Source organism: Aspergillus uvarum, assembly GCF_003184745.1.
Source record: "Aspergillus uvarum CBS 121591 unplaced genomic scaffold BO82scaffold_58, whole genome shotgun sequence".
Classification (NCBI taxonomy): domain Eukaryota; kingdom Fungi; phylum Ascomycota; class Eurotiomycetes; order Eurotiales; family Aspergillaceae; genus Aspergillus; species Aspergillus uvarum.
The window spans coordinates 220131-242808 of NW_020291355.1; the positions used below are offsets into that span (position 1 = coordinate 220131).

Consider the following 22678-nt stretch of genomic DNA (forward strand, 5'->3'; position numbering starts at 1 on the left):
ACTATTCTAGTGTTCTGCACAGATTTGCATTGTCAAGAATCGAATCAATTAGGTATCAATAAAAGGTTATCCAGAACCAAAGACCAAAGAAAACCCATCCCGTCCAAGAACCCGCCCCGAGAAGAAAGAATAATATTACAAAATGTGCTTTTGAAAAGTCCCACCCACCCCGAGGTTGAAAGACATCTTAATTCGCCTCCACTGAATTACTGTCTGCATATGCAGGATGCGGGTGATCATGCCCACCCCCGTTGAGGCCCGGGTCACCGGGCATGCTGACGACCAGCTTGTCCATCACATCATCCGGCGGTAGGAACCCCTCGAAACTGGTGGTCGCGTGCGACTCGCGCGGGACCGAGCTCTGATGGTCAGACGGCTGGAAGTGGTGGTGGTGGTGGTGGTTGTGGTGGTGAAGATGGGTATAATTGTCACCGGTGACATCGCCCTGGATGCCGGAGGTCGTGGGCGTCGCCCAGGCGGCGTGGCTGTGGCCGATGTCGTCGAGAGACTGCGCGCTGGTCCCGAAGATGCTGTTGAGGACGGTGTTGTTGTCGTGGACATTCACGCCGTGGGACTGCGGGGGCCCGTAGTGGCCGTCGGGACCGATCCCGTATCCAGGCAGGCCTGGATGCGACAGGGAGAGATCCGGCACACTCATCATGACGGGCCCGCCAGTTGAACCGCTGAGACTCGTGGGCTGGCTGGTCTCGTGGGGTTGGAGATGGGAGAAGGAGTCCAGCACCGACGTCACCGAGGTCTTGTCGCCCAACCGATCTTCTGCCTTGATGTGTCCGAGGAAGTCAAAGGGGCCACTGGAATTGAACATGTTCGCGACACTGTCCTGTGGCTGCTGATACAGAGGCCAGTGCGGTTGCGAGGCAGTGGTGGTGTGCAGGAGTTCATGGGACTGAGGCGGGTGGTACGCACTGGGGCCGGGGCGGTTCATCAGGAGGGAGTCCAGCGGGAGGGGAGGAAGGTCGAGTCCAGTCGGGGCTTTGGGACTCGCATGCAAAGTCCGCTCGGGAGGAGGAATGATACGGCGCCAAGTGGTGGTGCCGACCTCATTGGGTCTCGTTTGTCGGAACTTCCAGAGCAGAATCGCGACCCGCTTCGGTTCGTTCACCCCATGGCTCGAGTACGAGTTAGTGGACATCCGTCGCACATTATAAGGCGCCACGGCCCGGATCTCCTGGACGACTGTCAAGGTGCGGAGGTATTGTCTCCCAACTTCATGCGAAACGTGATGTTGACCTCTTTCCTCGACCATCTTCTGGTCCTGCGTGAGCTGGGTGAAGCAGTTGGCCCACCATCGGGATTCAAACAGAGGCTTGACCTTGGTCGACCCCGGTTGGGCAACACTGTGACACTCTTCGTGGACATTGCGGCCATTGTCATACATGGTGGTCTTACAGGTCCAGTTGCTCATCTGGTGAACCATGGGCACATCCCCGGCCGTTGCCTGGGCAAAGTCGAGTTCCAAGTGAATCCCCAATCTCGACCCCGTGGGAGGGAAGTTATCCATCAACTTCAGGTTGGCTTCAAGTAGAATGATCTCGCAATCAAGGGGGGTACTGGGGTCTGCAATTAATGAATTCAAATCAGGAAAGGATGTCTGCCACCCTGGCAGGTCTTTCAAGGGCATCGGCGGCGCAACCGGATGGTGCTGGTCTCCCTGAAGGCGGCTGTAGATATGGATGGCGTCGTCGATTCGATTCGGCTTGTCTGGAGCGCTGACCCACATGTCAAACCCAAGTCCCTGTACAGTGTTGATGCTGGCGTCGTGGAGGCTGGAATTCAGGGAGAGGTGCGCCGAGGGGATATCGCCAGCATAAGTATGTCCCAACCTCAAATGATCATAATGGGGGGTGTGGAAGTGATTGCCATAATGACTTGACAAGGGAGGGTCCAAGGAAGCCCTCCATTTTGGACCACTGGGCGGATGTTGGCTGTTCGAGCGGACGGCCGCCTCTTCTCGTACGAGTCGCTCCCCTGCACTACATTAGTCCCGTTGCAGTGGCCCTTCTTCACCTGCACACCAGATGAACTTACAGTCCGGGTCTCCTTTGAGGAACGAGTCGAGGACTTGCAGATGGCTGGACACTTGCTTTCTGGTTCGTCGTTTACCAGTTTTCTTGTAGATGTATTCAGCAATAAGCTCATTTCGACCATAGGACTTTCCTCGTTCCGACCATTTCCGTCGGCCCATCGGCGGATTCGCTTCGAGAGCTGTTGAACGGATTACTTGGATGCTCGTACACTATCAATCCTCGAAGCTGCTCACCTTGTTGAAACGCGTCTTCAAGTTCGTCCGACCATACCGGTTCCCCATCTTTGCCAGTGTCACGGCGAGGTCGGGCTCGATACTCAAGATACTTCTGAGACCTGAGATAGCTTCTTGGTCGACGCGGTCCCACGAGATTCGGACCAACAGACTGCAGACGCCGCAGCTTCTTTGCCTGGAATCGTAGGCTCTGAGGAGGCCCAAGGCTAGAAACGGTGGGCACTGGATGTGTTGGCACCGGAGGTTGAGGATACTTGTAGGCTAGATGATGCAGGTGCTCGTCCCGCCCCGTGATCCCACTGTGTGCGAGGCTGTCCGAGTACGTCTGAACGTTCCCAGAGGTGTTCTGCAATGCTCTGTCCGTATGAGCTCCGATACTGTCCAGAGTGGGTTGATGTTGAGGCAGAATACACTCCGTTTGCCAGTCAGTAGCCATGGGGCGGACCAGAGTGTAGGCTCTTGGAAAGAATGGCGACGAATTCCAAAGAGATGGGGGACGAGGACCGCGAAATGCTTACTACTGCCTGGCAAAGAACGTAGCAGTCACCGACCCAGCGATCAAGAACGTAAATGCTTGGAGAGAATGTAAGAACCCTACGAGAGAGAATGTGGGAGCGAGCAGCATGGTGTTTATAGGGAACCATTCTCTCCCCTGGAGAGGGAGGCCCAGTGACATTGCTCGATCACACTGCTTGTTGATGAGCCACCCCTCTAGGGCAACGAACCTCGATTGTCCAAGGCGGGGGAACAACAGGGAATCTCCTTCCAGGCTTCACGCGTCCAGATTGAGTGCTGAGCCCAGGAAACCATTGGGGAGCAAATCAGGAGGGAAGCCCACGATGGGCACGAGCCGGAGACTGATGCAAGGGGGTCCCTCAAGGTGCACGCTCCAGTGAGGTGCAACTCGGAGGTTTTCGCAGCGTGAGATGGACATCGTTTCCTGAAAAGCAGGTACACAGCATCCAAATTGGACGAGTTGTGGCAAAGAGCCGGCGTTGGAATGAGCGTGAACCAACGGCATGGTCTCCAGCCGTAGGTGTGGAATGTAACGAGGTAATTACGAAGATCAGGTCGGAATGTTGGTGAGAACCCTAGCTCCAGCTTAATTTTCACGTCCAGAACCAAGGGTTTCGAAAGGTCTGAAGGTATGAATTGGTAGGTAGGTAGGTAGGTAGATAGGTATAAGGGATTAAGGGAAGTAGTGAGCCCTGACTAGCACGGAGACTCGGAGAAGGACCTTACTGGGATGACAGGACGAAACTCTCGTGAGAACAGGCACGAGCATCCGCTCGCTCTGCAGAACGCGTATGTACGTGTTGACAGCCGCAGGCGAAGGTGAGAGCCTACTTCCGCCCTCCAAACTCAGCGTCCCGGACGCAAGGGATATCATCACCATCAGTGCACCATTGCCATTGTCTGTCCCCTATCAACAGGGAGAAAGGAAGTCAAAAGAACCAAGGGTAGAGAGTCCCCTCTCTACTCCTCGTCCTGGGCCCCTACAGTGAACTTCTTGCGCCCAGGACCACTAAGTTTTTGTAGCTTCACCCTGTCCATCTGCTCTCCTACTTTCTTTTCGATCTGCTTGATCTCTTCCTCAGCATCGATCGCCTCCTCGTTCGCGAATTCCAGCACCAGCTTCCTGCCCAGCAAGTGCGTGTTCTTAAGGGCGTCCATGGCATTCTCCGCTTCACGAGCGCTTACAAAGTCAGCAAAACCGAAACCACGGGCCGTCCTGTCAAACTTCTGAGGCACCCGCACAGAGCGAAGCTGCCCATAGGCGCCAAAGAGCGACCGGATATCCTTCTTGGTAGCCTGGAACGGCAAGTTCTTGATGATGATCTTCGTCCGTCTGGCGGCCACCTTCTTCGCGGTGTCCTCGCGTCTCCGCTCCTCCGCAGCATCCATTCCACGGTGAGACACCCTAACCACCAGCTCATGCTGATCAAGCTTGTAGCCATTCATCGCGCCTAGAGCAGCCTGGGCCTGAGCCTTGGTGCGGAACTCCACAAAGCCAAAGCCCATGCTGAGAGTCTGCCCAGGGCGTTTGGGATCAGGCTTGGTCTTGATCCTAGCGGTGATAAATCCATCCAGTGGTCGGAAGAGGTCCACAAAACTCTGGTTGGTGGTAGAGAAGTTGAGATTCTTTACAAATAGGGTGGTTGTGGGCAGGTTGTCATCAACAGCCTCATCTGCCGCAAACGTGTCAGCCGTGGAGAATCCTTGCGAGACAGCCTTAATCTCCGTGGTTGGCTTCTGCGGCACAACGTTGGGATCAAAAAGATCCTTGGGGGCCTTCTCTAGGAAGAGGATCGAGTCCCCTAGTTTGCGGTACGCAAGACCTTTGAAGGCTTTCTGAGCCTCGTCGGGGCGCGAAAACTCGACAATTGCTATGGTACCGCTGGGCGGCATCAGTAGCCTGGTGATTTGTCCATACGGATCAAATAGTTTCCTTATGTCCTCAGTCTTGACGCCATATGAGAAGTTCTTTACTAGGATAGCCGTGTTTCCACGTTCCCGTTGCTTAAAGGCCTCAATGTTGACGCCGTTGGCTGAGAAGTAGGCTTTCGTCTCCTGGATTACGTGCGTCTCAGCGTGCGCTTGCTTAACCGCTGCATCAGACGAAGTGGGGTCCAGCAGATCTGCTTTGGAAACACCAAGACGTTCAGCTACTGAAGACATGACAGCGTCGGCCTGGTTTAGGTTAGCATTGGGACACTTAGAATTGCAACGAGTTTACTCACGTTCATGTAAAGCGAGTTCCAGCTAAAAGAGGAAGACGCAGCCCCCATCTTCTTCTTGATTTGCATCTGCTTTTTCAGTGGCAGCTTCGCCAGCTCGGCCTCGTCAATCTTATACGTCTTCTTGGCAGCTGCCGGTAAAATATGCATCAAGCGGCCTTGGAAGTGCTTGCCATCCAGCTGCTTGTAGGCCTCTACGGCAGCATCAGCATTGACATACTGGATATAGGCAAAACCCTTGCTGGTGTTTGAGCGAGTATCAACAGCAACGTGGATCTAGTCATGTTAGCATCGACCGACCAAACGATGAGTGGAATGAAAACATGCGAGGATATAGCTCTTTCAGATATGCGAGGCATCTACTAAAATACTCGTTTCCTGGCAACATCATCTGCTTTGCATCGGATGTCCCTATCAGGTCGTTCATCATTGAGCTTGGGGGGAGGGAAGGCAAGGCAACGTATAACGCGATCAAAATCATGTTACTAACCTCTTCAATTTGGCCGAAAGGAGCGAATATTGGTTGGAGATCCGAATCCGACGTGTCATAAGCCAGATTGCGGACGAAGAGACGTGCTGAGATGTGAATGTTCTCGATGTTGGTGTCAACCTCCGGCTCCTTCGCTATTTTACCAGCGGAAGGTTCTTCGGTGGTTGCGACATCCTGAGCAGGTTCAACGTCGACTTCCATCATCGCCTCTGACTCAACAGAAGCAGCAGGCTTCTGTTGTGCGGGAGAGTCAAACTCTGCTTGCTCATCCTCGTCGAGGAGGCCGAGAAGACGACTCGTCTTCGAGCGAAGCCAGTCCGCATCCGTGACAGGTGCCTGTTCTTCGGCAGGGGCGACAGCATCATCCTGATCCGCCGACGGCTCGGCATCACCCTCGCCACTATGATCAACGGCCATGGGCTCCGCTTCCGCTTCCGCTTGTTGGTCCACATTATGCGACTCTCTAGGATTAGCCGGGATGTCGCCAAGCTTGGCCTTCTTCCTCTGAGCGTAGGTGAGCTCCTGCGGCTCCTCTTCTTCCTCTTCAACGGGCTGTTCTGCAGGTGAGTCTGTCTCCGGGGCTTTAGGCATAGCGTCATCGTTGGCCCACGTCTTAGTCTTGGACGAGTGCTGCATTACGGAAAGGTACTCCTGCAGCTTGGGATCTTCGGCCTTGTCGCCATCGCGCTTACGCTTAAGCGAACTTCCCGCATCGTCATGATCCTGGGGGTTGCCAGACTTGCGGGCTCTTGGGGTAGGTTCGGCATCAATCTACAAATTACTGGTCAGTCACAAGACCACCTTGATCGTCAGCGGGGTAAGACAAAAAAAAAAAAAAGAAAGAAAGAAAGAGAAGAATAAATGCAACGAGAGCAACAGGTGAAACACATACCGGCTTAGCAATGTCTACTGAGATCCTGGACATCTTCACGTAGGTCTTATTGAAATAAGACACGGCCTCTTGGGCAGCCTCGTGGCTCTTGAAGCCCACGAAGCCGATCCTGCGTTTGGGCAATACATGAGCGTCCGTGACCTGGAAGCGACTCGCGAAATGCTTTCTCAATTGATCATCAGAGAAAGTTGGCGGAAGGCCAGAGACAAAAACTCTGGTGCTTTCCATGATTGAGTAGTGATTTGCTTCAGGTTCCTGTGGCCTACTCTCTCGAAAAGTGTGCGTGCCACAGGAATCGGGATGTGGAAGAGGGAAATCCGGGAAAAAAGAAAAAAAAAAAAAAAACTTGGGTGGGAGCTTTTTTATTTTCGGCTTCCTTATAGTGCCGAAGGCGGTGTGGGGGGCGGCATGACCCGAGCCCCATCGGCTGGGGTTTATTGCGGGCGCGCAACTTGGAATTGTTGATTCCCAATACTCCTGGTTGGGCTTCATTGGTACTTTCTGCGCAAACGGATTTTGACTATTCATCCAATCTCTGGAACTTTCTTTTCCTTCTGAAACCTGTGATCAACGCTAAACTACAATAAAGATGGCTTCCGAAAAGAAGGACAAGCTTGAGCGTGAGTCAACCCGCGGCATGATGGAGACGAGAGCTAACGGGGTTGTTTAGCGCAGATCAAGTCCGTCGATATGGTAAGGAGAGCGAGCGCTATAGGGGCTTGGAACAACACTGACGGAATACCAGACGGAGGACATGCAGCAGGAGGCTGTTGAAATTGGTATGGTTGACTGCGGGGCTGATCTTTGATCCCAATTAATGCGGGCTGTTTAGCGATCGAGGCGATGGACAAGTACCACATTGAGAAGGTCGGATTCTACGATCGCAAGTTACGTAGATACTCTACTGACAGTCGCAGGATATTGCCCAGTACATCAAGAGAGAGGTCGGCCGCTGCTCCGTTACTCGAATTCCAGCATTCCGCTTACAACTTAGCAGTTCGACTCGCGCAAGGGTGCAACATGGCACTGCGTGGTGGGAAGAAACTTTGGCAGCTTTGTGACACACGGTGGGTACTGCTGAAAGTTTTGGGGGATGTGAACTGATTGGGACTACAGAGACGAAACACTTCATCTACTTCTACCTCGGTCACTGCGCCATCCTCCTTTTTAAGACTCAATAAGCATGCGAAGGGCAGACAACGGTCGATATTGTTAAGCGTTTCCTGTACCTATTTCGGAGTTCTTTGCAGGCGAGTCACGCCGAGATATGTTCATATATAAATTGAGATATTGGCGTGGTTATTCTTATACCATTGCGACCGGCCGAGAGGACATCACATGGTGGGGGGAGCTCTGTAAACAAAAGCTACTATTTTGCAGGAGCATCCTCTGGGTTCCATTATTCGCAGAGAGGTTATCTTATGGTATATGTTATAACCGATCATCGCAAGTCTTCTTGCTGCGTAGCTCTTCACGGTGGATGGTGATTGTACCTTACAGGGGCAGTCCTCCTCTAAGGCTCCAACCCCCATAGCACCCCCGAATCCCCGAGACCGGCCCGCCAAGGCCCAGCAGTCAGCAACCGCCGGCTGCCAAGCCACACCGCCGCCACACATCCGCGCCTCCCAGTCCCAGCTCTTTTAACATGGCTGCCTTCCCCTACAATCGTCTCCCTGCGTTTCGAGCTTCGAACGAGCAACTGCACGCCGTCCGTCACGATTTCCACTCTTTATCTATCTCGATCACAATCCCTCTCACTACCAATTTTCTCTGACTACCACACAAACATTTCAAGATGGCCATCTGCATCACCTTCGGGACTCATGGTACGTGCCTGACCACTACGTAACTGACCAACTCCACCCTCGCCACAGCGGTATCCCCCATCCCCCCATAGACCCTGAAAAGAGTGCCCGGTTTCGGCATTCAAGCTAACACCACTGCACCACCCCAGAATTCACGTCCATGCTAGAAGGCTACGAGAATGTTCGTGCCTACTGCTACAATTGTGAGTGCACCCCTAATACTCAGTATTTTTACTGTGGAACACCTATCAGTAAGCTCTCGAGGGGATATAGTAGCCGCTTTCTCCTGCTATCTAAATATAGTATAGCAACAGCGGCACTATAGGATATACAGTACAAGTACCCTCCGAAGACCCAATTTACTGACGAATAACCCCATCCTCATCAGGCCAGCATTGGAACGGACACTGTCTTACAAGATGGTAAGCATTACCTTTTTTTCCAAGTGATACCTTTTATTAGTTGTGATGTGACGCTAACCAAGCCAGGCCCTGGTTCACTGTCTGCTTTGTTGTATGTTCGGCCCCAACGGCCCCAGGCATCAATCACCTGGAGCTTGAACACTAGCTAACACGAATACTTTTTTCAGCCTGTCATCCCTCTCGCCATGCATAAGTACAAGGTAATAAGCTTCCTCTATGAAGCAACTAGGTATCAAAACTCACGGATCTACTATAGGAAGTAACATGCTACACATGCCGCTTCACCCAGGATCTAGGGTACGCTCCCAACACATGACCTCCAACTCCACGACAGCAACTAACTATCATCGGCATACAGCGACCGTCCAGATATCACGCCGGAGACAAGACCTCCTCCGGGAGTCATACCGGGCCAATTACCCCAGGCGTATGGGGGCGGGGCGCCGTACTATCCACCTCCCCAGGCATCGGGCGCGGTGGCACCGCAGCAGCAGCAGCAGCAGCAGCAACCAGGACAGCAGAACTTTGTGTATAAGTAGATGTTTCGATGTTTCATGTCGGGTTCTGCTGTTTTGTCCTTAGTTTTTCATCGACGGTGTGTGTGCGTCGTCTTCATGTTTGATTGGATTGGAAGATACCTCTTTGCTTCCTGCTTGTTTGTCTATTTGTTTGATGCTATGTTGTATACTGTAGTGTTTATCCTCTGCAAAAGGCGAATTGAAATTCAATATTATAAATATTGCCATTCACTCAATATACTAAAAACAACAGTGGGGGTATATATAACCGAGAAAAAAAAAACCAAGCGCAAGAACCAAAACCTCCCTCATCAGCGAATCCATAATCATCATCATGATCACAAGCACTCAATCCAGACCAGACCAGAATATCCTGGAATTTATTTTCCCCCCTCCACCACCCCCTTCTCCCCAGCATACACCGGCGTCTGCACCCCGGAAACCGTCTCACTTCCCGTTCCCGCCGCCGGCGTCGTCACCACCACCTCCCCCTCGATAGGCCTCCTCCTCGCCCCGCCCCTTCCCATCAAATCCAGGGTCATCAAGCGCACCGTGCGCACCATACTCTTCCGGCCCTCATACAGCGGGAACACCACGACGCCGAAGGTGGTGCAGAACAGCCACAGCAGGCCGACCACGATCCAGCCGGTGAAGAACTTCTTGCTGAAGACGTACGCGCTGCCGTACATGGGCACGGGCCACAGGAGCAGGAAACAAACCACCATGACGACGGTCAGCGTGCGCGAGTAGAAGGCCGCGCGGTTGAGCTTGCGGGTCTCCTCTTCCTCCTGCGCCGCGGTGCGGGCCGCGACTTCGCCAGGAATCTGCTCCAGGTCGACGTGGGCGGCGACGTCGGTGTCGTCCACCTTGCGGATGGTGCGCATGCTCTCGTAGTCGTAGTTCTGGGAGCCGAAGATCAGGGTCAGGACTGGGGAGAAGATCATGGGGCTCAGGAGAGCGGCGACGTTGCCGGCTAGCATTGGGTAGCTGGGTTATGTTAGTTTTTTTGGTTCTCTTGAATGAGGTTTTTTTTTTTTTTTTAAAGGGGGGGATGAATAAAACGTACTTGGAGCCGGTCGTCGTGACGGTTAGGACCCCGTATTCCTTCTTCGCAGTCACGAGCCACGCGATGAGGGAGACCGCCAGACCCAAAGGTGGGGAGACTGCCGCGGCGATCCAGTTCTGGTGCTTCCAGACCAAGGTCATGGCCCCGGGAAACACGGCGGAGGAGATGATGACTCCCATTAATAGGTACAGATAGCCCATGCTGATCCCGGCGTAGTACAGACCAGTGGAGAAGGCAGCCATGACGATGGCCCAGACTACGCAAGTCATGTGTGAGATCCAGACCAGGCGCTTGCCTTTGGCTTCGGGGTTGATGTAGCCCTGGTAGATGTCGTAGGTGAAAATGGAAGAGACGGCGATCAGTTGAGCCGAGAAGGCGGAGGTCACTGCCATGAAAATCATGATCGTGGTGCATACCGCGCCGCTGTAGCCGAGCAGCTTGACCGCAGCAAAGGGCAACACAAGTCCGGCGGACACGTCACTCGAGCTCAAACGCTGGGTGCCCTCAAGAGCGAGGGCGGTCATTCCCATGGTGCTGGCGCAGAGCCAGGGTATAGCAAACCAACAGAGGCCGCCGATGACATAGCCGGGGAAGGCGTGCACGGGGCTTGCTGCGATGGCTTTGTTATAGTATCCGTTGTCCAGAAAGACAGTACTGTGTTGGGGTTAGCGATTGACCGGACGCGTGGAGTACAGAAAGACGAACCCAAAATTGCCCACAAGGTTGATCACCCAGAAAATGCCACCCTCCTTGGATCTCATGGTCAGATAGCTTCCCTCTGCGTTGCCCTCCACGGGGTGGCGGTTCGATGCAGCAACTAGTGCCTCATACACAGCGCCAGGAGATCCAAGCTTATCGTTTGTGGCATAGGCAGAGAAGGCGAAGATGAAGATGACGACAATGATTACTACGGTGTGCATGTAATCTGTTATGAATGTCGCCTTGATACCACCGAAGAGAGTATAGAGCACAACACCGATCGGGAGGAGAAAACAGGCTGCAACTGTGTGAACTCCGGTGAGAGAAGTCATAACGGCAGAGCCGCCGGTGAGCAGCATGGATGTAACCAGGATGTTGGTCATCACACAAAAGACAGTGAAGACAATGTGGACAGTAGTTCCATAGCGGGCACGGATGGCTTCAAGGAAGGTGTGTGCATTTGGAGCACGACGTTTGAGCTCAATTGCTAGCGTTGCAAACAGAATGATCTGAACAGTAGCACCTTAACAAGGTATTAGTAAGTAGTCAATGCTTAGTCCTTTGATTGTTCCCCACCTGAGGCATAGAAGAAGGGACCTGAGATGCCATATTCATAGGCTACTGTAGACGACTGAAGAAGAGTTGCGGCCCAGGTCCAGCTACTGACGACAGCGGCTGCAACCAGCCCAGACTTGACGGATCTTCCTGCAGTCGAGAACATTTCCGACGTTTGTACTTCATGCTGGTACCTGTGGGGCTACATTAGCTTGGCTGTCAAAAGTAGGTGCAATGGATCCATAGTTCAGGTCAATACCTCTTCAAGGCCCAGGTAATGAAGATCATAAGCAAAGCGAAGGCAAAGCCCAGCCCGACGATGATTCCATAGCCAAACCCTTGGGAAAGGGGGGCTGTGAAACTGACTGTGTCGGAAGGCATAGTGACGTCCCTCGCCGAGTTTGTGTGTATGTTATGGCGATTTGGGTGCTCTCTGTTGTCTCCCCAAGTTTGGGTGTGCTCCTTGATTGAAAATGTGCTTGGAAATTCTACCGGAAATGGACGACCTGTAAGAGATCATATAGGCCAGCGGCGCGTTGTGAAAATCTCCGACCTCGCAGCCATCTTGATCAACACGATCATGATGGCGGATAAAGGGCTGTTCAGTGGCTGCAATTGGATCTGAGCGCAGGTTCGCGGAGTACAAAGAGTCATCGATAAGACGAGGGCATCGCTATCAATTCGTAATGGGGCAGCAGCTCCAGGCCGGAAGGCCAGAACAAACACTGAACCTCGCTTAAACGAACTAGACCCAGCAGCTCTGGCTTGTTCATGCCGCATCTTTTTCGTGAGGCGGGTGGAATCCATGAAGTATTTTGGGTTCTTGCAGATCCACTCTATCTTTGATAGCATCGCAAGGCCTTGTCATTGGCCGGGAGAGCATTTCTTATCAGCGGAGGTCAGCGAAGGCCTCCGCCATTGGCCAGTGCGAGGTACAGTGGGAGTTTTGGTGATAAGAAACCGGAGACTGGGAGATAAGCAAGACCAGTGCCATGAAACCATATGCCACAGGGTGATTTGTTGATGCCAAGACTGCCTGTCTAATCTTGAACATGATATCAATCCGCATCCTCGCATCCTCACTTACTCGATCTTGCCACTAATGGATTGAGCACCGTGCGTGTGGCCGTGGGGAAACCCACGCGGACCCTGCATACCAGGACCTACTTTACTACCTGCAGACATCCACAATAGGAGTCCCGCGAAGGGAGTGTAGGTGATTAGCGACAATACTATAAGCCTTTGAATGGGCAGTTTCGTCCCCTTGGCGCTGCTTTCCACTTTCCATTCTCCGCGACATCTTTTCTTCGCGAAGCATTTCTTTCCCACGAGGCATTCACATCTTGCAAGATGCCCGCCTAGTTTATCGTGCTTGGCTGGTGTATTCCATTCCCGGCAGGACCATATATGGTGTGGGTTGTGAATATTAAGATAGCCCCTTGCCCTCTGCATATTCCTGTTGAACCATGAGTAATGAATATATCGTAAGTTGGTATTGTTCCTATTGTTCACTGGTTCTTCGTAGTATAGAATGTGAGGTTCCGGCGCGAATCAGGTTTAGGGCTTCACCACAGTAAGCTATGTTTCTCAAGTCTTTCTCTTCTCCTGCCTTCCTACGAATCTCTCTCTTCTTCAACAAGTCTCTCTCTCTCTCTTCTTGGCTCTTTCTCTCTCTCTGCATGTGACTCCCCAAACCTCTCCTGGAGAAAGCTCCCGTACCGCAGGAGTAATGAGCGGTACAGCCCTTTAACAACTTACACGGTCCATGAGGTCTAATAACATTAGCCCAATTCGTGATCTTACACCTTCCAGATTACCTACCGGGCCCATCTCTCCAGGTTCAAGGTTTGTTGTCCCAGGACTTCGACGAGTTGCGGCGAGCTTTGTCTGCGAGGAGGGGAAGAGGGAAGGCCCGCTAGAAGGATTCAAGAAGGGGAGAATCGTGGATCCAGGGAAAGGGACGAAAACAGGGCTTTCTCAAGTACTTATGACTGATGACTGATGGCTGATGACTTGTGATCACCGAAATTGAGCTTGAAAAGGTGTCCTTTTTGCATTACATTCGATTTTCCTTGGTGGGGAGGTCCAGAGGGTCCAGTACCTAACAAGCCTCTGCTCGCTGTGCATTCTACACAGCTTTGGGCACGGTGAGCTGATCGAAAAGACCCTGAAGCACATCAGAGACAGTATCGGCGCTCTCACTAAGGACGGGAGCACTGACCGAGAAGAGTTGTTGTCTGTCACTGGGGTGGTCTGTCGTCACTGGCTATTAATCCAAGCCATCGTTCCCGTCGCCATCTCAGCAAAGGAAGCCTTCTCGAATTGTTGAGTCCGGGCTCTCTGGCGCGGGAAATCTTAGTGTTACGGGTCGGTGACCCGACCCTGTCCCTTGATCGGAGTCTCGGACTGTTGCCTTGCAGCGGCATGCCGCTGATTGGCCACGCTGATGTACTCTATCAGGCATCTCAGGCTCCAGGGCTGATATTTAGACCTTCCAAATCATTCATGAACGATACTAGTAGTGGTCATTATTTGACATGGTTTGGCCCTCAATGGCCGCTTTCTGGCGACACTTGGAAAGGAATCACTCCCCTGTGGATCGACGGCATCCCATTCGACCAGCTATTTTGCCTAGCCCTACACTCATGTCTATCACAACTAAATATGGTTGTTGGCATATCAAACCCACCTCATGTTATCAACATAAGCTCATTCGTACTCCGTAGGAGAACCCGAACCGATCAGGGGTAAAAATGAAGACGGCGAAATCGAGGAAAAGGTGGCATGACACGCAATCAGCACTAACCCCAAAGCTACCAACCAGCCAGATATACACCATCCTAATGCCCCCCTGGACAAGCCGCCCAACATGAACACCACCGCGATCCAAATCACCATCACCAACATGGCCGACGATCACACCCCCAACACGACAGTCTACCAAGACGCAGACCTAACCGTCAACCTCACCCTCCGCCCCACCACCCCAGGCCACACCATCGCGACCCTCACCACGAACAGAACCAACCTGTTCAACCTCCCCCTACCGACCTTCACTGAAGCCCTCCAAACGCTCCGCACCATCGCCTCCCACCTCCGCAAGACATACAATGTCCAACGCTGCGCGCTGATCACGACGGGGGGAACGAGCCTCTCTCTCCTGCCGCTCCACGGCCTCACCCCGCAATGGAGCCCAGTCACGCACCCCACCCAGGAATTCCACCCGCAGTACCCGGGGTACATCACGTCGAAAGACGCGCCGCAGCTGCCGACCCCGCAGCTCAACACCATCCGCAGCTCCATCCTCTTCGCCGCCTCCCAGTCCCCGACGACCTACCACGCCGACCACACCTTCCACGGCTCGGACCCGGCCGACGCCAACCTCTTCGCGCGCATCGTGCGCGGGGAGCTCTCCCCGCAGTGGCGCGTCTGGGAGGACGCGCGCCACGTCGCCTTCCTAACGCCGTACCCCAACACCCCCGGGTTCACGGTGGTGGTGCCGCGCGCGCACCTGTCGAGCGACATCTTCTCACTGGCCCCGGCGGAGTATGCCGCGCTGGTGGAGGCGGCGCACACGGTGGCGAGGCTGCTGATCCGGGCGTTTGGGATTGAGCGCTGCGGGATGATCTTCGAGGGGCTCGAGATCGACTACGCGCATGTCAAGCTGGTGCCCATCCGCGGCGGCGGGGGTGATGACTACGATGATGACGACTACGACCGCTACGGCATCAGTGAGCCCTTCCAGGAGACCTATCAGGGGTATGTCTCCTCCTTGCCGGGGCCGAGGGTGGCAGATGTCGGGGAGGTGGTGAGGAGGGCGGCGGAGATTCGGGCGTTGGTCGGTTCGGATTCTTAGCTTTGCGCTGAGATTAGACGGGGACCCGTTATCTAGACCTTGATTACTTTCAGAAGAAGTTATAATACTATAAACCAATCTTTCTGTACATTTGCCTCCGTCGTGCTTTCTCGCTATGAACGTTTTCGCCTCTCCTCTCTCAGGGAGACTGCTATGGCAAGGTCAGACAGCGATTGAGGGTTCAAGACGCTGGGACTGGAAGAGCTCCAGCCCAGAATGTGTATGCAGCAGCTCATATGTGAAGCCTTGAGTCGCCTAGAACAGAACAACGCTTCCTCTGCTTGCAGGGACACTGGACTGACAAATAATTATAAGCTTGATATAAGCCTGTTATACCAACAACTTTTCACACTTGATAATACAAAGTATCGGAAACTTGAGATAGCTTCAAAGGTATGATACCAAGAATATCTGAAGGTAGAAGTCAAGTACTGCATGTGCTACCGGTATACTATATCCTCCGAAGCCTATCGGGTTCTTATAAAGCTGCCTCTGGAAGACACTGGTGTATGTAGACCAATTAGTAACTCAATTGCTCAGATTCGTGAGGCATCATAGCCTCTGCTAACCTATACAGCATGGCTCTCAACCTGTGTCGCCTTACTTCTTCTCCTGTTTTGTCCTTTGCTTCGCTAACCAAATCCATCCCAACAGCTTCACTGTCCTCGAATCCCAGAAGCTTCCCTAACCTGCCCTTTGTAAGCAAGGTCTAAAGTCTGCTTCTGGTAGTTTGCACACACTTTCTCCGTTCGGAGTCGATGGAATCAGTTCCTTTGCTGAATACGCCGCTGGGGACAGTAGCCATTTTGGTCGGACCTCGTTTTCATTGATAAGCACTAAAATTACACATATGCAGTTCATTCCAATTCTCTCTTTCTCTTTCCTTCAAAAGATTCTCCTCTGCTTGTTCAAGCATGTCCATTTCCATCCTATGCGGCAGATAGGTATGAATCCGGACAAAATACAAAAGCGCGCTGGGTCAAAATGCGTGTGTGTGTGTGTGTTGCGAAAAGATGTCTCCATCACCGGCGCACGCAGAAAATAACGGGCAAAGGGGGGAACACCAGGGGGGTATATGATTTCGAAGGTGGTAAATGATGCGACGATCTGATTCTCTCGGTCTGAGTTCGGCCCAAACCAGCCACTCCGCGGGGCTGAATGGAATTCACTGATGGATAGCGTGCTGCGTGTCAGAAAATCCAGGCCGAAGAGTGTCTAGCGGTGGACCGATGGCGTTTGGCGCTGATTTACGAGGAGAACTTGCGGGTGATCTTGGCGATGACTAGAAGGGGGGGGGGAAGCTATTAGTGGGACTCTTCGAGCTGATGCTTGAGAGTTGGGTCAGACGTACCGTGCAGACCAACGACAGAGAAGATGAATCCCAGACTGAGAACCAGGACGACAACGGGGTCGACCCTCAAGCCGGGGCTCTCGTCGGTGTAGAGCTTCAGCATCGTGCCAGAAGAACCGCCGGCACCGGCAGCGCGGGTCGAGCTGGGCCGGGCATTGCGGAGAGACTCCTTGTGGTCAGCGGCCGCGCGGCGACGCAAAGCAGCCCGGGGACCACCAGGAGGAGTAGGGGAGGAAGGACGGTTGACGGAGGAGACGGCAGAGGCACCGGAGCCAGCGCCGGCAGACTTGGAGTCAGGGCCGGACTCGGCTCCGGAGGTCAGGGGAGAAGCAGCACGAGGAGAAGCCTATAGCACTGTGGTCAGTTCCAATTCAATGCTGAAGTGAATGGCGGCGGTCGGCTTTGGGGGGGTCATCCAGCTTGCGCAAAGGACATTCGAGGTGCGCGCTCAGACAACCGACAGGAACAACCGACAGGATGAGTGCACTGACCATTATGAAAGTGGAATCAAAAAAGGGCTAAAGAGCAAAGATAACAAGTACAGTATTAAAGTCGATGAATGAAGAGATAGATGGGTCAATTGGCCGATGGAACAAGGAAGGGAGTCGGCTGGGGAGAAGAAGGATAGGGTGGATGGTAGAAGGTCGGGGGAGGTGAAGGTGCGGGTTGCCAGAAAGAGGCCACGCGCACGTTTCCATTTGGCGGATTACCGTCACATACAATTCTGCCGAGCGGCAATCGATTGCGAGAAAGCGGCCAAGCAGTTCACCTACATTCATTAACACAAGATTGTATAACATAAATTCAAGACTTACAGTAACTACCTCCGATGTGATGTAACGGCTAGCATACCTGTCTTTCACACAGGATATCGGGGTTCGATTCCCCGCATCGGAGTCGCAAGATCGATTTCTTTTTGCTGAGGTTTTACCCTCGATTCTACAGTGGGAGCCGAAATTCCTAGCCCGGGGCTTGGAGATATGGTCTGTGCTCTCGCCTACCGCCTCCGTCTCCTCCAATGGCATGACGGGAAGCTGGCATTCTCTCGGCAAATTAACCCGTTCAGAGTAGGCGGTCTGAGAAGCCCTCACTGAACACCTGGGGTCAAATTATCATCGCTAGGACACTCACTCGGTAGTTACACCTTACACCTAATTCGCTATATTGCCATCATCTCTTGGTGTCATGTCACTTTCTTGTGATCTCATCTTGGATATATGCTACAACTGTCAAAAAGCACATCAGTTTGGACTATGCCACTGACACAAGTCTACGAGCAAGTCCCTTTGGTTTTACTGCAGTGTCTGCACCCGAGTGTCTAGTAGATGCCGTAGAGAAACGGAGAACCAAGTCGGAGCTCGAGTTAGGGTATATATGAATCAGATGTCACCATGGCGATGGATCCTACACAGCATACGAAGTGCTACGTAGACCCCGTCCCCATCTAGCCTGTCAGAAGAGAACTGCTGGGAATTTATCTGTTAAGACCGCTGTTTCACAAAAGACCGAGTCTTCGTCCGAGTGGACAGACAGCCACCTGAGGGAACGGCAGGGAGGCACTAAAATAGCCACACCATGCCACACCAGGGTCACCGCATGGCCACGGTAGCTGTGGGTTGTGGCTTGTTTCCCTGCACCCAACCAACCCTTTCCAACCCTCTCTTTCCTTGAACGGTTGCAGTACGTAGCAGCATAAGACTGAACCGCTAGCTACCTCCTCGCATCCCAGTGGTGGGATAACTGGGATACCCTACATAGCAACAAGTGCAAAGGCAAGGCAAGGTACTGAGTAACTAGTCGATTGGCAAATCGAAGAGGAGATGGCAGACTAGGTAGAAGAGTACGTAGCCCTCCCCCGGTAATCGGATTAACAATGGGGGTTGTTGGTTCCTTTCTGCCTTAGGCGAGATCTCCATCTTATCTTTCGATGGGAACCACTGCGCTACATTGTGGTTTCCAGCAATTGGCCTTGTGATAGCTAATTATTCCCCTTGCGAATTCTCTTGCATCAATGGCTCGATTCAATTGACAGCTGAGGTGGCAGCGGTTCTTTCCCAACATTGACGTCCGGCACATTCTTGCCGGTCCAAGTCAGGCAGAAACCGGGGGGAGGAGAGGAGAAAGATGCATAAATTGAACCATGGAATCTGGCCCCCGTCCATCCCCCGGGCGAAATTTTGGTTTCAAAAGTTCGCAGCAGGCAGACAGCCAGCCCATCGCATGGGTCCGACCCACCCCACTGCAACGCGACAATTCAGGAGTAATCGAGGCTAGTTTATTTCTCCCTTGAGTTAGTCTCAGGCACGGGTTATTTCTACGTACGAATCCTAAGATTACTAGCCACCACCGCCATCTCACTCTTACTCCTACTCTTTCTATGAAGCACTCCGTAATACCGTACGGACTCCTGTGTGAATTATCCCGAGGATAATTAGCCAAGGCTGGAGCTGCCGTGGCTCGAATACCAAGAACTCCTGAGAAGTGTTAGAGCGACATAAGATTCTAATTAAAAAGTTCCCGTGCGCGAGTCAACAGCGAGATTAAGCACCACAAATTTAGAACTGAGGTGGGATAGATACTCCTCAGTGGACAATCCAACAAGTTACAACACAATTCCCGTTAACTTAACTTCATACCGTTAACTGTCGCCGGTTAAGGCTATTTATTTTTCTTGGTCGTATTTGTTGTCGGTGGTGTCCGTCCGGTGGGGAAGAGAAGTGGAAAAGAAACTCCCATCCAGTTGCATTCCTTTTTCTGTCTGTCTGTCTATCTATCTGCTGTCTGTGTTTCCTTCTCTCTTTCTACCTTTCTCTCTCCCCCCTCTGTTCTATTCTTTGGGGATCGGCCCTACAGTTTCCCCTTTGAATCGGACACTTGACCCTTCCGTTGCGTCTGGAACTTCAGCTGGACTTCTTCCGCTTGGCTGCTTCTTTTCTTTGCCCGCCCGACCAGCAGAGGTAAAAAAAGTAAGTATCTTCGTACTCGTAATAATACATTTTCCTCCTCTTCCCTTCTTTCGCCTCGTTGTTTCCTCCTCACTGCGGCTCAGACTTCCCTTTCTTCCCCCCATCGTTCCCCCTTGTCCTCCACCTGTCCCTCATCTTCAACGCTCAGCAACTTCCTCCTCCTCTTCCTCTTCTCCAACACTCGTTTCTCAACCTATCGGTCTTTCTTTCACAACTAGTCTCTCGTTTTCTGTCTCCCACCCACCCACACCCCCCTCATTCCCGGCTGAAACCGACACACCGAACTGACTCGTGACCCTGCATGTGCTCAGCCTTACACCCAGCCAGCCTGGTCCTCCACCAGTCCCGAGCCATCGACCACCGGACTGAGCCCCCCCGCCAAATCTCCGTCGCGACTTTTCTCACGCGGCCTAGTAACTAAACACATCGCCCCTTAGAGATCTCGACATTTTCCTTGTCGCTCGCAGCCCAGCCTCTTGGACAACCCTCCATCGGTATAGGCTGATTTTCGGGAGATTTGGTGTGGCTTATGCGCCTGGTATCCTATCGTCACCCTTTCGGTCGTTATCGAGAATTCACCTCCTGAACCACCAAGAGTCATTTCGGGCACGGCAACATATCTGAGAGTTGGGATCAGGTCAGCCAGAACAACACTGAACTCATCGTCAACTCGACCTCCGACTTTCCGATCTTCTACCGATACGAAAAGCGCCGCCGTTTGGTGGTGAAACCAGCATATTGTATCCCGATCCCGATCCTCCGACGGACACCAGCTCCGTCACGGAGCACTTCGTCAAAATTTATTCCAATACATCGCGGGCCTCCCTCCTGGGGGGCTCTTTTGATCCGTCATTTCGGCGTGGTTTTCGTGGACGGGAAGGATACACAAACGTTCCTCCGGATCCCCCAAAGCGACACAGGATGTACCGCCCCAATTCTCTGTGGACGTGGTCCTTCTGCATTGTCACCCTTGTCCAAACGATCATTACCCTCGCCCTGGAGTGGTATGTGCAAATAGTCTTAGGTTGAACTTGTCCGGTCCGAGGCTAATCTTTCCGCAAAAGTTATATTTTCGTCAATTTCCAGGTTCAGTTGCTCCCATCGGCTGTCACGACGACTGCCTCAAAACCTATTCCAACCTTCCTGGCCCTCTATAGCTTCGGGTTCATCTATGAGCTGATTCTCGTTTACGATGCGCTACGTCTTAAGAACACTATTCAGGTTATTGGACTGTGTATGTGCAATATCGGCTTGTTGATTTACGGGGCCGTGCAGGTGCAACAAATCCGCGATGCTGTACAGATTCTATGGGACAATGGTGCTATTGCGGAAAATGTCTGGGGAGAAACGGAGCCATTCCTTATCATCATCCCATGCGTTGTGGCTATGGGCTCAATCTTGATGATAATTGTTGCTTGGAAACTATACGACGAGTTCGCGTGGTCGATCTACAAACATATCAGCGCCGATCTGCGAATGAAGCGCCGGTATCTGACTTATCAGGTATGTATCCGGACAAGGCATACACGCGGCGCCCATACTTACAACCATGGCAGATCTATATTTCCCTTCTGAAATTCGACTTCTTCTTCTTCCTGGGTTTCACCGTTCAATTCGTCGTTATCGTCACAAATAGAAGCGACATTGAATTCGCCCTTACCCTAGCTGCCATTCCCGTGACGATCATAATTCTTATCTGCGCGGCCTTTTTCGTGCGGCGGGAAAGCTCGATTGGCATGATTGTCGTCATTGTATGTTTGATGGAACTCGATTAAGCCTCGCAGATCATCGGCTGACCGTCTCACTAGCTCCTTTACTTCGCAGCCATGGCGTATTTCTTGTTCAAGCTAGTCCGGATGTACCAGCCTGGTACCTATGACCTATACCTGACTGCTCGTCGCTCTTTGACATTCTTCGCCGTCATTACCCTTGTGCTCATCGTCATCACCATTATCAACGCCTGTGTGTGTATGCACAACTTCCACAAGGGCCTGAAGCAACATGTACACAAGAAGAAGACGCAGAACAAAGAGGGCAAAACGACGGAGCTGTCCTCCAATATCTCTTCTGGCCAGGTGCCTACTCGAATGATGATCGATTGAGCAAATCGCAGGCTACATTCTACGAGTTCTGGAGAGAGACAGAAAAGACCCAAACGACCAAAATATGCCATGTTCGATTCTCATATCGTCACCCCGACGCTTGTTGGTGGGGCGATATTCTATTACAGATTAGCGAGTTTGTGCGACATTTTTGCCGGCAGAGTTTCCTAATACCTTGGATAGTTGAAGACTGCGCGCGTTTCCCGGGATTTACCACATGATACCTACTGCTTTGTTCGACATTTTGACGACTCATCAAATACCCTTCCTTTCATTTACATACTGACTCTCCTTGCCTCGTGCCGGACCTCCGCTATATCTGGCCCACCATCCTACTTCACTGTGCTTGTCCCTGGTGGCGCTATATCCGGCGTCATATTGACGATTCTTGTATTTTTCCTTACCTCTCTGATTATGTCAATATCACGACTGTGCATCTGTTTTCATGTACTGTATGTAGTTTATTAATCCAAATCCACCTAAAACTGTCATGAGTTGTGGTACGTGGGGTCGCGTTGTAACATTCTGTGTCCGCTAGAAGGGGAGGGGTGACGGAGGGAGGAAGGGGATGAAAGAGGTCGGGGAGCCCGCAGGTGCGCACCTGCTCTCCGTTCAAGGTTGTTTGGGGACGCTGTCTGTGGGGAATGCGGCACTCATTCCCAGGGTTTCATGTTGATGTACCAATTGGGAAGGTCCGACCGGGAGTCCCTACGGGTACCTACCTGGAAGAACCGTGTGCAATTTGACTCGACGGGCTCATGATGTGATATTGTTAACTTGTTGCAGATATGTCAAAATTTAGAATCAAAAAAAAAGAATCAGTCTCGCGACTCCGATGCGGGGAATCGAACCCCGATATCCTGTGTGAAAGACAGGTATGCTAGCCGTTACATCACATCGGAGGTAGTTATCAGAAGTAAGAGCTTTTATCTTACAT

At 52.4% G+C, this 22678-nt stretch overlaps 8 protein-coding genes and 2 non-coding genes across 10 annotated transcripts; 5 read left to right on the top strand and 5 right to left on the bottom strand.

Moving 5' to 3' along the window:
• Positions 1-86: 86 nt before the first annotated feature.
• Positions 87-2806, bottom strand: abaA (transcription factor AbaA). Its single transcript, XM_025638225.1, has 3 exons — positions 2282-2806; positions 2050-2226; positions 87-1989 (listed from the first exon to the last, which is right to left on the bottom strand). Exons 1-3 carry the CDS (start codon positions 2715-2717, stop codon positions 188-190), a joined length of 2415 nt encoding a protein of 804 aa, XP_025488479.1. The 5' UTR covers positions 2718-2806; the 3' UTR covers positions 87-187.
• Positions 2807-3386: 580 nt separating this feature from the next.
• mrd1 (RNA-binding ribosome biosynthesis protein MRD1) lies at positions 3387-6629 on the bottom strand (the record flags this gene model as incomplete). Its single annotated transcript, XM_025640193.1, has 4 exons — positions 3387-4972; positions 5023-5295; positions 5510-6280; positions 6402-6629. The coding sequence occupies 4 exons, from the start codon at positions 6627-6629 to the stop codon at positions 3758-3760; spliced, it is 2487 nt and encodes an 828-aa protein (XP_025488480.1). The 3' UTR covers positions 3387-3757.
• Positions 6630-6861: 232 nt separating this feature from the next.
• Positions 6862-7817, top strand: BO82DRAFT_357526 (dynein light chain DYN2). The gene is made up of 7 exons (XM_025636041.1): positions 6862-7021; positions 7072-7094; positions 7147-7180; positions 7234-7268; positions 7319-7345; positions 7399-7468; positions 7518-7817. The coding sequence occupies exons 1-7, from the start codon at positions 6991-6993 to the stop codon at positions 7580-7582; spliced, it is 285 nt and encodes a 94-aa protein (XP_025488481.1). The 5' UTR covers positions 6862-6990; the 3' UTR covers positions 7583-7817.
• Positions 7818-8060: 243 nt separating this feature from the next.
• On the top strand, positions 8061-9371 carry BO82DRAFT_357528 (rhodopsin family protein). The gene is made up of 7 exons (XM_025636042.1): positions 8061-8227; positions 8356-8409; positions 8595-8628; positions 8695-8719; positions 8796-8828; positions 8885-8925; positions 8987-9371. Exons 1-7 carry the CDS (start codon positions 8197-8199, stop codon positions 9165-9167), a joined length of 399 nt encoding a protein of 132 aa, XP_025488482.1. The 5' UTR covers positions 8061-8196; the 3' UTR covers positions 9168-9371.
• Positions 9372-9526: 155 nt separating this feature from the next.
• On the bottom strand, positions 9527-11905 carry BO82DRAFT_435211 (sodium:solute symporter family protein; the record flags this gene model as incomplete). The annotated part of the gene is made up of 5 exons (XM_025641008.1): positions 11726-11905; positions 11488-11660; positions 10918-11434; positions 10213-10866; positions 9527-10133 (listed from the first exon to the last, which is right to left on the bottom strand). Exons 1-5 carry the CDS (start codon positions 11845-11847, stop codon positions 9527-9529), a joined length of 2073 nt encoding a protein of 690 aa, XP_025488483.1. The 5' UTR covers positions 11848-11905.
• Positions 11906-14197: 2292 nt separating this feature from the next.
• On the top strand, positions 14198-15371 carry BO82DRAFT_357530 (HIT-like protein). Its single transcript, XM_025636043.1, has one exon. It carries the CDS (start codon positions 14336-14338, stop codon positions 15320-15322), a length of 987 nt encoding a protein of 328 aa, XP_025488484.1. The 5' UTR covers positions 14198-14335; the 3' UTR covers positions 15323-15371.
• A 1198-nt stretch (positions 15372-16569) lies between these two features.
• BO82DRAFT_377418 (SEC61-beta family protein) lies at positions 16570-18066 on the bottom strand (the record flags this gene model as incomplete). Its single annotated transcript, XM_025637579.1, has 3 exons — positions 16570-16604; positions 16674-17019; positions 18064-18066. The coding sequence occupies 3 exons, from the start codon at positions 18064-18066 to the stop codon at positions 16570-16572; spliced, it is 384 nt and encodes a 127-aa protein (XP_025488485.1).
• Positions 17499-17570, top strand: BO82DRAFT_t261. Its single transcript has one exon. It is a non-coding gene; the product is annotated as a tRNA-Glu (tRNA).
• A 2494-nt stretch (positions 18067-20560) lies between the features above and the next one.
• BO82DRAFT_291682 (uncharacterized protein) lies at positions 20561-21741 on the top strand (the record flags this gene model as incomplete). Its single annotated transcript, XM_025631739.1, has 4 exons — positions 20561-20643; positions 20704-21142; positions 21196-21390; positions 21448-21741. 4 exons carry the CDS (start codon positions 20561-20563, stop codon positions 21739-21741), a joined length of 1011 nt encoding a protein of 336 aa, XP_025488486.1.
• Positions 21742-22571: 830 nt separating this feature from the next.
• BO82DRAFT_t264 lies at positions 22572-22643 on the bottom strand. The gene has a single exon. It is a non-coding gene; the product is annotated as a tRNA-Glu (tRNA).
• Between the last annotated feature and the right edge of the window lie 35 nt (positions 22644-22678).

Coding starts and splice junctions, on each gene's coding strand:
- abaA (XM_025638225.1), bottom strand. CDS start 2,717: ATGGCTACTGACTGGCAAACGGAGTGTATTCTGCCTCAACATCAACCC. Junction 2,227..2,281: donor TGAAGACGCGTTTCAACAAG/GTGAGCAGCTTC, acceptor TCCGTTCAACAG/CTCTCGAAGCGAATCCGCCG. Junction 1,990..2,049: donor CCTCAAAGGAGACCCGGACT/GTAAGTTCATCT, acceptor AATGTAGTGCAG/GGGAGCGACTCGTACGAGAA.
- BO82DRAFT_357526 (XM_025636041.1), top strand. CDS start 6,991: ATGGCTTCCGAAAAGAAGGACAAGCTTGAGC. Junction 7,022..7,071: donor AAAGAAGGACAAGCTTGAGC/GTGAGTCAACCC, acceptor GGGGTTGTTTAG/CGCAGATCAAGTCCGTCGAT. Junction 7,269..7,318: donor ACAAGTACCACATTGAGAAG/GTCGGATTCTAC, acceptor TGACAGTCGCAG/GATATTGCCCAGTACATCAA.
- BO82DRAFT_357528 (XM_025636042.1), top strand. CDS start 8,197: ATGGCCATCTGCATCACCTTCGGGACTCATG. Junction 8,829..8,884: donor TCGCCATGCATAAGTACAAG/GTAATAAGCTTC, acceptor GATCTACTATAG/GAAGTAACATGCTACACATG. Junction 8,926..8,986: donor CGCTTCACCCAGGATCTAGG/GTACGCTCCCAA, acceptor ATCGGCATACAG/CGACCGTCCAGATATCACGC.
- BO82DRAFT_357530 (XM_025636043.1), top strand. CDS start 14,336: ATGAACACCACCGCGATCCAAATCACCATCACCAACATGGCCGACGAT.